Raw genomic sequence first — 13,759 nt, forward strand, 5'->3', positions numbered from 1 at the left:
AAATATACAAATTCGTGACGAATGATGTCATTTTCCTAATATGGGCATATACGCGCGATACATTTAAATACCCTGTTAACATGACATTGGCCCTGTTGATACCTTTATCCTGTGGTACGAAAGTGCCCCCACCACTGAGTAATCAATTATTAATACACAAGCCACCTAAGCAGCCATAATCAACTTACAACACTAATTGGTCTTAATTGGAAAATGTGTATTGACGCCTTGGTCTATTTATCGCACGGCACACGCCATTTGGCGCGAAATTCGTTGGAGGGAAACTGCGTCAAACAAAACAAAAACATTGCGGAAACATGGACGTAATGCTCTCTTCAAGTGGCCTCCTTCCACTCCCATTTACGTCACCACATCGTCATTTCATGATGCCGGGGGGATACGAAAGTATCCCTAACAGTCCCCCGATGAAAGATATGCTTATGTACCCATGGAATTGGGGGATGGGAGCGCAAAAGATGCAGTTCAGTCCGTCGGGTTCGTTTTCCAGCATTGAATCCGAACAAACGGACACACTCCCTGTCGAATCTAATTTCGGACAACGACATTCATATGAGAGGAACGATAGTTACTCCTCCTTCGAGGGATTTGGCTCTCCAACAACTCCTCGTCGGCCACTGCAGAATATCCCTCCAAGTCCACAGACACCGCAACAAAACACTGATGATGCTGAAAGTTTGCTCAATTTTAATTTGAAACGAGGGCGTCCAAGAGCAGATTCCATCTCGAATCTAATCGTCGAATCTTCCCAATCTCCTTCGAGTATCCGATGCAAGATTTGTCACCGAGTGTTCCCCAGGGAGAAGTCATTGCAAGCGCACATGCGAACGCATACTGGTAAGGATGATGATGTCTCTCTGTCAATGGTGTCATGTCAACATGGTCATTGATGTCACAACATGAACATGTATCTCAAGTGGAAGTTAACATGTCAGCGCTTGCACTTTCCACCCATGCACCAGTGCTCTTACTCTGTCATGTCTATCAAAGTAAAGTGTACATGCTTGTTGTCTCTGCTGCATTGAATTCGTGACATGCATTGCCAGATTACGATTCCCTATGTCCGTGATCTTTGCTATAAATTATGATCCCAATTTCCAGGTGAACGCCCTTATATCTGTGACTACCCAGGGTGTGGACGAGCTTTTTGTCAGAGCGGACAACTCAAGACTCATCAAAGACTGCACACTGGGGAAAAACCATTCAAGTGTTCGGCCACTGGTAAGAAAGAATTTTGTTTCAGCTGTTAGAGTTGGGTTTTTACAGTTCACATTACATTGTAGAGGAGGCTATATTGATTGCGTTTCGCTTGAGTTAAAAGAATAAAATGAGGAGCCTGATCGGCCCAGTCTATTGTAACCGTAACTCTAAAGGAGACAACCTCACCTCTGGTTCTGAGCCTTTGATCAACATACACAATGATGATTGTTGTAGCAGATCTGCTCTGTTGTATGGTCAGGATCAACTCCAGTCTCATTATGATATTGATCTTATTACTTGTTACTTACATACAATACATGTTCTCATATGTCAACGATGTTGTATTTCCAGGTTGTGAAAGTCGGTTTACCCATGCAAACAGGCACTGCCAAGCTCACCCTGGCTCTCAGTTGGTGCGCGTCGACCCTGCCGTCTTGTATCCCAGTATCCCTCAAGATGAGAACAACATCGCTGTCCTTGAATGGCTCAATAAGTAAGCATATATCATACTCATTCACCTGCAAAAGGATCCCTGTTTTTCAGACTAATTGGAATTGGAAAGCTCAAAATGGCTAAGTCAATCACACTGGACTAGACTTGAGATGAACAGGAGGGTAATAGCTATATCATGCATAGTGTGTTTCAAAGAAGTATCTTGTGCTAATAACCTATTTTCTCCAATTTTTAGACATGTTGAAAGCCGAAGAGAGACTGGCAGCAACCCACGTCGAGTGAAGCGAGCATTAAATGTGAGCGCCACCTCTGATCAGAATACGGAAACACAGGAGTCTGGTGTGAAACGGCTGAGAATGGACGATGAGGAAGACCATCCTGATGTGACGAGGCCAGATGAAGAAGTGATCGCAGAGCCTTTAGATCTTAGTGACAAGACGGGCAGGAGTTCAGATTCAGCAACGACAAGTCTAAGAAGTCTTCAGGAACAAGAAATTTCATTGAACGAATCAGGCTGTTCTCCATCGGACAAACGTGCAGAACCAGAGGAGGATGAGACCATCCTGGGTGCCCTCGCTCTCATGGAACTTGCCAAGAACCGACTTTGGAAACCGAGCAGTTTCAGGTTGTAAATTGATAATTGAATTTCTGATTTCAAATCTTAGATGGGGAGGATGAAACTTAAAATAGCCCTAATTGCTAACAGCACTGAAGAGTCGCACTGATTTAGTTACTGTGTAACGGTATTTGTGCCGAGGAAGAAAGCGTTGATTCCCACCAACAGTTGATGTTGGTGTACATGATGCAACCCTGAATCCTACACTCTATTCAAGTGCTCTAAAACTTTGTAACTGTTGTAGTGGTCAGTGATTGTGGTAAATATCACAATTTTCTTTGTTGACTTATAAGAATGTTTATTCTGCATCGCCATATGTGCTACAAAATTTCAAAGTTAGGTGTTCATTTTATGAAACCTGCTTATCAGCTTGGAAACTTACGTGTAGCTTGAAAGTACATGTACTCCAAAATATGTTTTCAGGATGTCCTTTGTTGTCTTCTGGACGTGCCAAATTACATGTCTTTGTCATGTTATGTTGTACTAGTGTAAAACCATACATGTGCCGGTACTTGTAACTGCAGCTTATTTTTGTGGTTTTTAACGTCTTTTTAAGATTAATCACTGATTCGAGATTGCAGATTTTGCTTGTTTTATAGTTGTTTACTTGTTTTTCATTGGAAGTGAGTTTATTCACTGATGTATGTCCCATTGAATGTTGGCAGCATATAGTATTTCAAGTATTCGTACTTCTATGATACATTTTGTGTTCAGATTCAGTTTCTTTTGAGGTAAATTGGTAATTTTGTTAAGATTTTGGGCATTACAATACTGTACTTTATCATGAGCAAACTAACTTTGGTACGGTAATGTTGACTTCAATGATGATATCACACGTGTGGGTGAATTGTTTATTGCTTGATCACAGTATCAAAGGGAAAAAGAAATTATTACCAAGAAAACCTATTTGAAAATTGATAAGGAAAAAATAAAAGAATTCTTGTTAGTGAAACTTTTTTGTGAAATTGATTTAAAAAAGAAAGAAAATGTACAAGGAAGATTGTATGTTTTTAATGAATTGTGCTACAAAGTTGTAATTAGCCAGCTTATTATGTGGATTTTGATCATAACATACAAGCTTCTATTGGTATTTATTCAGCGTACATGTACATGTATAATTATGTGTATAGGTTTTTTTTATGGTAGAGAAAGCTTTCACTTATTAATGAATATGTATTGTGGGAAGCTGCTGGTAATTACCCGGTAACTGTTCAATGTGTCCTACTTGATGATCATACCAATACGGACTCGCCAAATCTTCCTGTCCGCAATTCCCAAAAGCCAATCTGAGTTAAGCAGACTTGAGTTGATGGTGATGAACATGTGGAACGTTAAGTATGCATCTTGTAGAACTCTTGACTGTCTCTAATATATTGTCATACAGTATCATTTATCATTGTACACATATTTTTAGTGTTGTTCACTGTGTTTATAGAAAAAGTAGGCATAAAAAATACATGAAAATTAAAATAATTTGAAAGAGTTTCTTTATTGAATTGTTTGTGAAGCCAACAACAGTCGTTTGGGAGGAATTGGTGGAGACCAACACACTACTCTTGTGGAGACCAATACACTACTCTTGTGGAGACCAACACACTACTCTTGTGGAGACCAATACACTACTCTTGTGGAGACCAACACGCTACTCTTGTGGAGACCAATACACTACTCTTGTGGAGACCAACACGCTACTCTTGTGGAGACCAATACACTACTCTTGTGGAGACCAACACACTACTCTTGTGGAGACCAACACACTACTCTTGTGGAGACCAACACACTACTCTTGTGGAGACCAACACGCTACTCTTGTGGAGACCAACACACTACTCTTGTGGAGACCATCGTGGCCAGCTCACATTAAAAGGATCATCTCAACATCTATTGCGGCTGTAAGCATGATCCCCAATCGTGGCCATCAAGGTTGGATGATGAATTGGTCTCCAAAGTCATGATTAGCTCATAGATTGTGAATATGCATCTCCACATCTGGACGGAAGACGAGACAGATTGTTACATCAAGGGGCTTCAACAACTGTCAGACACTGATCTGGACAGGATCTCCATTGACTAAACACATTCTCAATGGTTCTCAGTAATCATGACTGGGATGCAGCTATGAATTGTTCTGAAAGTCCATCTTGGGAAGAAACAGGTTGTGATTGTCTCATTGTTGGCTAGAGACTGTATGTTGATCTCCAGAACCACAGTGATTGTAAGCTTGTGACTCGCTCTCCGCAGTCTTTGACAAAGACACATCATCAGACAGGCCACCATAACTTTAGCCAAAAGAATAACCCTAAATATAAGCCCAGGAGTGTACATGTGTATCTTATTGTGTATCTACTTGAAGACTAAAGTGATGCCTGGCTCGACATAAGTTTCTTCTTGCCATTTGCCCGACAGTCCTTCCAATCAGTTGATAAATTCAACTGTGCTTCAGAGCCGTTCTTTGTCTCCATAAAGCTGGTTCCTTCGACACAATCATATTTGGAATGCGACATTTTCACAACCCAAAAGTAAATAAAAAGAACCAGATAAGTCAACATAATGTTTTAATATCATCACATTGACAGCTCTATTTACAATACTCGATACTCCCCGACTCCTTACAGAAATCTATCATGTGATACCAAAGAAACAATGTCCCCAAATCCCTGAACACATCTCCCTCAACTAAACATGTTTAGCCTTACATGTTGTCAAGTAAACTTAGATGGTCCTTAGCTTTCAGTCCAAACTTTCCTGACAGTACCCATGATTGAGATTGAGTGTGAAAGTGCAAGTAGCCAGATCTGTTTACTCATCTACCATCCTAATACATCAGCCTTTTCAAGACACTCCTTCCTCTCTCACATATCGAGTAGGGAGGTCGGAGCGAAGAGGGCCTCTAACCTAGGATAGCCTTCCACCTCCATCTTTCAACTCCTATAAGTCATGATCATCAGGATGATACAGTTCACTAAGTAACCGATAAACGTATGATGGTGCGTTGCCTCCGCTGAAAAATAGAAGAGAAGACAATAATGAGTTAACACAGTTTCTGAGCAAGGGACTAAGTTTTTAGGGGTGGAAATGGTTTGGGCATATGTCACAACCAGTCTCACTGATGTCTAGTATACAGGAGTCTCACATGACTACGGAGACACAAACTACTTGGCTATGACAAGACTTAACTACATACTGCTTAAGGCAGTCTGATAAGGATGAAAAAACTTGCTTCATGTAATACTCACATATTTGAAATGTATAAAGTCACAAGTTCCGGTGGGACATAATCAAACACTGGGTTCTGAATCTGCGCCTTCGAGACAATCTCTCCTTCTGAAAACTTCAGGACGTCTTGTGGGCTGACAAACTTATTGAATGCATCCTGAAACAAACAAAACACAACATTGATGAAGTTTGTTGTCATTTGAAATGATTGTTGTCTTCATGGCTTACATGACTGTTGCGATCAAGTAGCCATCAGCTCTGCCAAAAGTTTAGATTTCACAGCCATATGTTTATGGTTTGTTTACATTTGTGGATATCAGCATGAACATGGCGGTTAAAATGGGGCAATGATAATGTGACGTACCTGATCATACGAACAAAGGTACTGAGGAGATAACTTGAACATAGCGGCACAAACAATCAACTGAAAGAATAAGAGGTTTTACAAGAAATGATGAGAAGTCCTCACAAAAACAGATCGCGTGGGAAAATATCAGCCAGGGAACAGACATTTGTATGGGGTATCTTCACGAGCCATTGGGCATCAAAGGAACACACAACCTCCTTTGTATGACTAGGCCATATCCTGGTGTCACATCTATACAAAGTGTGGCACTACGTACCAATTTTTGCGATGAAGGGTCTGATTTTTGCTTCTAATTGCTTTATTGAAGTGAAAGATATGTCCACAATACTTTGGTTTGTTGTTACTAGATATCAGAGAAAATGAGATTACTTACAGGAACAGAATGGTATTTGGCTGCTAATGCAATAGCATCACATCCATTGATGGCTTTTAACCTGGAAAAGTTTTTCAGTTAAATTCAATGCCGAACATCAACTTATTACAATTTTGTTGACAATTTGATTAAAAGTCATAAATTTACAACACAAGGAATCATTGCAGGTTTTACTGTAACAAAGTGACAAGATTAGAAAACACCAAAGATCAATTGGAAGTTTTTCATTTGTTTGAGATGAATTTTGTTGACTAATTATCAACCAACAATTAGACACATAAGTGAATTTTATTTACTAATTCACGAAGGGCTGATTATATCAGATGGTTTGCTGTGCAATTGTGCTGGAATCCTAATAACTAATTACTAAAAGTTCTAAATTTTGTTAACTAATTAAACCCAGCCTTGATTATAGCACTGACCTTTGCTTACTAATTAATCAATTCCACTGATTATTAGACAAAAGAAATTGATTGAATGTACAATGGGATGTCACCTAATTAGATGTAAACTTGAATCAGTTTTTGATGTAAACAATAACAAGTTAGGAGAAGCAGATGTGACCAGAAGGTCAAGTAACGACATCACAAGGTCATCACTCCCCAAGCTGGGTGACATCATGATATTGTAAGCAGACGTCAGATTGACTGGCATGTTTGTGATTAGCAAATCATGTGTGATTTCATATAAAAGGCAAGACTTCTGATTCCTGATCATCATTCACTGAGAAACCACCACGAGTAACTAACCACGATGACCATGTTTCAAGAAGCTATGATAAGTCACATGACCTATTCTGAGGAAGAGGCGTTTTCATTTACTCAAGTCGGCGATGCCATCATGGATATCTCTGTTAAGACAAGAATGAATGTTCCAAGATCCAGACGACAGACTCATCGTTTCAGCCAAAGTGACAACTCCCCAAAGATGCTTCTGCCTGCTGCCCTGACCTTTGATGACTCCGATGATGAGAGCTTGCCACCACCTCGGGTTCCCCATGCAACTATTTCACTAACCGACAGGAGCTCACCGATAAATCGCATGTTATCGTTTGACTTAGCAGACTCTGATGATGAATCTGAAACTGCTAATCTCAACCATTTCACCAAACTAGATAATTCCTTTACGCTATCACCAGACACCAACTGCCAATCCAGGGTTATCCCTCGACCACAACAAGTAGGAATTCGTCGGCAGCTGATCAAAGAGAGTACGCCATTTACGATCCACAGACGAGACATCTCCAGGAAACGTAAGGAACCTACTCGTGGCGCAACGGAAAATAAACGTAGAAAACTTGGTGACTACGTCATCTCGAACACTGCTAACTGTGAATGGAATAGTATGAAAACAGACAATGGTGATTTGAAGGTGATCAGTGCGCTGAATCGGTGTTTGGAGGAGGAGAATCTCTCCGGAGACTTGTCTCAGGCTTGTTCCCTGCCCTGCGTCAGTGGCAAGCATCACGATGTTAAATACATATCATCCGATACCATGTGTCGTCTGCTCAACAAGGAATACGAAAACGTTGAGGATTACACGATCATCGATTGTCGATACCCGTACGAGTACGATGGCGGCCATATTGAGGGAGGCATCAACTTGTATACGACCAAAGACATTATGTGTGAATTCCTATCCAAAGTCAAACATGTAAACAACGCAGAAAAACGTCACGTTGTGATCTTCCATTGCGAGTTCTCGTCGGAGAGAGGACCGAAGCTTGCTCGTTTCTTACGCAACAAAGATCGTGAAGTGAACCGTGAGAATTACCCGAATCTGCACTATCCCGAGGTTTACGTTCTCAAGGATGGATACAAGAACTTTTACGAACAACACATGGAAAGTTGCGTGCCACAGACGTACAAACCCATGCTGCATCAGGATCACTCAGATGATCTGAAACACTATCGCGCCAAAGCCAAATCATCTGAGAGGCAGAGCAGACGACCTCTATCATCACGTCAACTTCAGTTTCAATGAACATCATGATCTACCATGAACTTTGAATGTGCTACAATCAGTCAAATCCAAATGTGCTATCATTGATTATAAAGTGACTTGTGCTTTAAAGTGTGCTTCATGGGCATCAGTTGCTCGAACATTGAAATGTGCTACTACAAAAACTCTCACTTGACTATTTTTCATTACATTGGGTGCTATGTCCACATGGGCAGTGTTATTGTTGATCAAACTGGCCTGGGGCACAGACGAATTGGAAGACAAGAGTTTGATTCAAAGACTTGTAATACAAAGAATTCTTAATAATGATACAAACCAGCATGTCTATTCAATTTGTCACAGCAAGGGTCATAGGTCTCTCTTGAATAAAGAGTTGTATATTGTACAGTTGTCAGCAAGGGTCATAGGTCTCTCTTGAATAAACAGTTGTATATTGTACAGTTGTCAGAAAAATGTGCTAGACTGTAAATAGCTTGTAAATAAATAAATAACAATTATAGATATCATATTTTAGTTCATTAGGTTTTATGGTTCGGGGTTCTCATTCCACTTCATATCAAACCCTGATGCAGTCACTCTGAATTCTCCTTACCCTCCATTGGCCATGACGGTATGCGTCCCGATGATGACCTTATTGACTCGAGACATGATGGCAAATACAGCAGAGTCGGTGATGACTGTGGTTTCTATCTTCGCCTCGGCTAAACTTTTGGCTAACTCATGTCCGTGGAAGAAGGGTGCACACTCTACAACTATCACCTGGAACTTCCGTTTTCTGGCAGCACTCTGCAACAGAGGTCAGAAATCATGAAAATTATTTCAAGTAACATAACAATTTCAATTGTTAAATTTGTATAGGAATCATTTAGGGAGATCATTGGCATAGTGGTTAGAGTGCTGAACTCATAGGAGAGCAGTCATGTTCAAATCCTGGAAGGGTACACACTGTTCTGTTTCGATGTCCTTGAGCAAGACTGCTGGAATTGTTTCATCCTTCAAATGAGACATGAAACCAAGGCTGTGCGACAAAAAAGCTACAAAAAATCAACCTTTAGAAATGCTTCAACTGTTTTTGATTTTCCTGCCGTCATAATGACTTCATTCGAATGAATATGTTCGATGGCTTGGACAGCTATGTTGTCAGCACTGAAATGAAAACAACCACAAAAGTCAGTAGAATATTTCATTAGTTTTGTTTAGGAATCTTACAGGCAAGATGGAATGACCAATAAATGATAAGGTGTGCCTTACCATGTCTGTGTTCCATACACTACAGCCTTACAATGGCTACATGTATTGGGGGTAACTATGGTTACATTGCTCTCTATAGATCATAGAGCCAAGAGTTTATCATAATAATGATACAATCAGAAAGTGCCCATTAAATGGTTTGTATTGTAGTTCAGTAGGAAACACAAGACCTCAGAGATCCTACACTGTCTGAGACGCCCTTTCTTTCACTTGAACAAGTGCCAAGTGGACCGTTGTAAGGGGGTACTGAACCTGCGACCTTAGAGGTGATTGGCACTGATGTTAATTTCAACCACTCAGATGCCACTCCGACTTATTAGAGAACTCACCTGGTTTCTAGTTCGGTCATAAACTCTCCTATCGCCTCAATAACTGCAGGCTGAAAGATGGAACAGAATGGACAGAAAATCACACAGACAAACATTTTTCATACTACAATCGCATTTTCACCTTTAGTCCATAAGTTCAGAAGTATGGTTATTAATAATATAGAGTTCAACTGTTTTTATCAAAGAGTCATCTCTTGTACTTTTTAGCATTTCGTGACTATTCAAGTGCAGCTGGGCTGCTGTTGGTCTTGGTGTGAACAAGAATACCTTATCTTGTACACCATCATTACTAATGAGTAAAATCACCAACCTTGAGCTGTATTTGAGGTATGCTGAAGTCATCAGCATGGCCTTCTGCTGTGAGAAGTTTCTGAAAGATAATTGAGAGATTATAGCAGTAAATCCTAAAGAAAGAACACTGTTGTAGACTTTGGTCTGACGATCCCAACAGACATGGAGTTCAAGTATCATTCAAACCCCATCATCTCCATTTCAGCCAATAAGCTAAGAAGGGCCCCAGTGCAATATAAACATATACAGCAGGGGACTTTTCTACTTGTGAGGACAGTTCCATCACAAAATGGTCAACTTACATGAAGTGATTCCTGAGGATCACCCTCTTCATTTTTCCCTCTTAATCTGAAAAATAATCACATTTTATATCACAATGAAACTAGCAAAAGGTACAGTGAATCAGTAGACTGGTGGAGTCTATTAGCCAGATGACTTACAGTCTAATCAGTCTAATCAGTCTGATCTACCATTACTCCACAAGGTCAACCATATCGATAGTACCATTACTCCACAAGGTCAACCATATCGATAGTACCATTACTCCACAAGATCAACCATATCGATAGTACCATTACTCCACAAGGTCAACCATATCGATAGTACCATTACTCCACAAGGTCAACCATATCGATAGTACCATTACTCCACAAGATCAACCATATCGATAGTACCATTACTCCACAAGGTCAACCATATCGATAGTACCATTACTCCACAAGGTCAACCATATCGATAGTACCATTACTCCACAAGATCAACCATATCGATAGTACCATTACTCCACAAGGTCAACCATATCGATAGTACCATTACTCCACAAGATCAACCATATCGATAGTACCATTACTCCACAAGGTCAACCATATCGATAGTACCATTACTCCACAAGGTCAACCATATCGATAGTACCATTACTCCACAAGATCAACCATATCGATAGTACCATTACTCCACAAGGTCAACCATATCGATAGTACCATTACTCCACAAGATCAACTTACCCAGCATATTCTTCTCGTATAATCTTTAACACTGAAAATAGATGGATGTTCATTGGTGAAATAGGCATAAGCAATTAGCGGTCTGATTAAGGCTGTTTCTTTTCTATTTCTATTCAATGAATTTCATTCAAGGAAGAATGAGGCGAGATGCCATAGCCTTACAAAAGAAAGGGATACTGGTCATAAAATGAACAATTGATAATCTTCTGATTCATAATCCTCGTTTTCCCGTGTCATGCTCATCATCAGGGGTAAAGATGCTCATCAACTATACTCATTACTTCAGCTGGGAAGAAATGGATGTGTTTTTTGTGATAGTTTGGCAATGGATAGCTTACCTCTTCGCACCATATTTCCCGCAGCAGTCTCTGAAGGCTGAGCTTCAATCATTTTCTTTCCCTCTCGCTGGATGATCAACATCAGCTCCCTGAAACAGAAAGGTGTCATTCATACTTTGCTCCTTCGACTAGAGTGGCGAAAGCCAGACAGTACAGTATGGTATCAGAAACTTAACACCAATACAAAGACCAACATTTGAAGAGACTTGTTTTGGTTTTCCAGGTCACATGCACAGATTACTACGGTACTTCCTTGATGCAACTCTTCAAGTCAGGTAGGCTCTGCATGAGGCTGAATGAAAAGAGGATGCGACCTACCCGGCGTTTGCCCATTTTGTTTGAGCCACCAACCGCCGAAGAAGTTGTACAGTCCGGTACGCTACATCGTATGATCCAGTCACATTCCTGCAATGAGCAACAGTTTATTTTACCAGGTTGGACTGTTCAGGAAAAGCTATCCTAAGATGACAAAAGTACAAAAGAATATCCATATTTCACTGAGTACTCCCAGGGGTCAAAGAAGGGGATCAGGCTTTATTATCAAGTTAATTTTCTGAGGTAATTTTTTCTGATCTCAGCAGCAGTATCCTTTATGGCTTCAGAATCTTTCGTGCCCAAGACCCAAAAATGATGAAAGTAACACAACTCTCTTACAAACTATTAGATTTGAGAATGATTTCAATTTCAACCAAAAAAGGTTACTTCATACCTGTATTCAGTTTTGTATTCATCGTACACTTTATGATCCATTTCCATTATTTGTCTTGATTGATATTGTGATTGATTGACAGGTCCTCATATGACTCTCCATATGGCAGACTATGTTAGCAGCAGTTTCAAAAATGTCCATCATACACACATGGCTGCAGTTGGTCTGTACACAACAGTGTAAGAGTGCACAGTTAACAGAATCAACATCTGCCTGGATTTTATGCAGGTTTAAACAGCTGTTTGGACAATGAATGTTCACATTGCCAACAGCAAATGATCAGATTACAAGTAGTGACATCTTTCACAGAAAAAAAGAACTACTTGAGTTACATGAAGCGCTGTTAACCAGCCAAAATAGCAGGCCCACTGCTGGCTTTTTGGTCATGGAGAAGGGGGTGCAGCACCTCTTTAATATATACAGCTCAGAAATCGGCAAAAATTTGGTTACTTTAGGCAGCTTAGGGGCTGCCTCTAGCTACAGCCCTGAGTTAGCTGCTTATTCCCAATTGTCAAGTCCATTGATTCATTTCTTCCCGATTCTAAATCCTTGCCTTGACAAGATTCACCTTCAGCAAAACAGGTAAACAGAGATGAAACTATCACAATTACCCTTGTTTTAGGTCATTGATGAATGTGTCCAATCTTTCTTGAATATCCTCTTCGAGTTCAACTGAAGGCATTATGCGTGTTCTGTCTTTCTAAAAAATATATCTGAAATGAGAGAATGGCCTTGTGTTTGACTTTCTATGAACGAGAGGAAAGAAAACTGGCATGGTATGGTCTGGACTCTTGGTCTTGAGAATGAGATACTTTCTGCATCCACCCCGCTTTCAATCATGTACATAACTGATGCAGGGGGGGGGGGTTGTGGTTAATGCATCATAGGTGAGTGACCGAAAGCTTCGACGAAATACCATCTCTGCCTGCTGTGTGATTGCATTCCGACTTCCGTTGGATGATAGTGCCCTCGGTGCTTCCGAGTTGGTTCAGATGACTGCCATGTTCCAATTCTATCTATACTGATCTTCAAGTACATCAAGAAGCACAAATTCCCTCTAGACACTTGGGAACTTTGATCCCAGATGTGATGATGTACGGTTTGTGCAGAACTGACCAATCTGGGAATCAGGTACTGGTAACACTAACAGTCCAAGGCAACAGAGCCAGCAAATGACGTAAATCATTCAACATCAGGTGCACAACGCAGTGAGGTTTTAAGGAGGAGATATGCGTTAGAGGTCATGTCTTTTATGCACAAACCCTACCATTGTCATATCCGGGACCGAAGTTCCGAAGTGTCGTATTACTATTATCACAGATGAGATGTCGGTTTCGGTAGTAGGCCTAACTTCAAAGTGAGCGATTGCAAAAACGCTGCAAATGATTTACGACAGTTAAACCATCAACAACGGCATGCCTATTTACACAAGGATAAAAAAGGGATCGTAAAATTGGACTTACATGAAAGAATAATGGAAAAAAAATGATGAAATAGCATGAAATAGCATGAAATTTTAAAAAATTTATAGAAATAATTTTTATTTGCGACTTGCAGCGCGAAGGCAGTACCATGCACCATCCATCCTCGTTTCCAGATTTGAATGCTCCAATACCAATAGCATTCGACAGT

General features: G+C 40.3%; 2 protein-coding genes across 4 annotated transcripts; one reads left to right on the top strand and one right to left on the bottom strand.

Moving 5' to 3' along the window:
- The first annotated feature begins 107 nt into the window (after positions 1 to 107).
- On the top strand, positions 108 to 3,660 carry LOC135486544 (zinc finger protein 367-like). The gene is made up of 4 exons (XM_064769403.1): positions 108 to 855; positions 1,120 to 1,239; positions 1,570 to 1,711; positions 1,907 to 3,660. The coding sequence occupies exons 1-4, from the start codon at positions 318 to 320 to the stop codon at positions 2,301 to 2,303; spliced, it is 1,197 nt and encodes a 398-aa protein (XP_064625473.1). The 5' UTR covers positions 108 to 317; the 3' UTR covers positions 2,304 to 3,660.
- A 1,169-nt stretch (positions 3,661 to 4,829) lies between these two features.
- LOC135487079 (translation initiation factor eIF2B subunit beta-like) lies at positions 4,830 to 13,693 on the bottom strand. Of its 3 annotated transcripts, none has more exons than XM_064770420.1 (14): positions 13,591 to 13,693; positions 12,739 to 12,840; positions 11,737 to 11,823; positions 11,419 to 11,507; positions 11,081 to 11,111; positions 10,379 to 10,424; positions 10,096 to 10,155; positions 9,786 to 9,835; positions 9,255 to 9,351; positions 8,798 to 8,991; positions 6,244 to 6,304; positions 5,868 to 5,927; positions 5,524 to 5,660; positions 4,830 to 5,288 (listed from the first exon to the last, which is right to left on the bottom strand). In XM_064770420.1, exons 2-14 carry the CDS (start codon positions 12,807 to 12,809, stop codon positions 5,216 to 5,218), a joined length of 1,056 nt encoding a protein of 351 aa, XP_064626490.1. In that variant the 5' UTR covers positions 12,810 to 12,840; positions 13,591 to 13,693; the 3' UTR covers positions 4,830 to 5,215. The 3 variants fall into 3 exon arrangements, with proteins under 3 accessions (XP_064626490.1, XP_064626491.1, XP_064626492.1); XM_064770421.1 differs by lacking the exon at positions 13,591 to 13,693 and adding an exon at positions 13,044 to 13,061; XM_064770422.1 differs by lacking the exons at positions 12,739 to 12,840; positions 13,591 to 13,693 and adding an exon at positions 12,128 to 12,686.
- Positions 13,694 to 13,759: the final 66 nt, after the last annotated feature.

Source organism: Lineus longissimus, chromosome 4 (genome assembly GCF_910592395.1).
Source record: "Lineus longissimus chromosome 4, tnLinLong1.2, whole genome shotgun sequence".
Lineage (NCBI taxonomy): Eukaryota > Metazoa > Nemertea > Pilidiophora > Heteronemertea > Lineidae > Lineus > Lineus longissimus.

Coding starts and splice junctions, on each gene's coding strand:
- LOC135486544 (XM_064769403.1), top strand. CDS start 318: ATGGACGTAATGCTCTCTTCAAGTGGCCTCCTTCCACTCCCATTTACG. Junction 856..1,119: donor GCACATGCGAACGCATACTG/GTAAGGATGATG, acceptor CCCAATTTCCAG/GTGAACGCCCTTATATCTGT. Junction 1,240..1,569: donor ATTCAAGTGTTCGGCCACTG/GTAAGAAAGAAT, acceptor TTGTATTTCCAG/GTTGTGAAAGTCGGTTTACC.
- LOC135487079 (XM_064770420.1), bottom strand. CDS start 12,809: ATGCCTTCAGTTGAACTCGAAGAGGATATTCAAGAAAGATTGGACACA. Junction 11,508..11,736: donor ACAAAATGGGCAAACGCCGG/GTAGGTCGCATC, acceptor TTTCTGTTTCAG/GGAGCTGATGTTGATCATCC. Junction 5,289..5,523: donor ACTTTATACATTTCAAATAT/GTGAGTATTACA, acceptor TCTATTTTTCAG/CGGAGGCAACGCACCATCAT.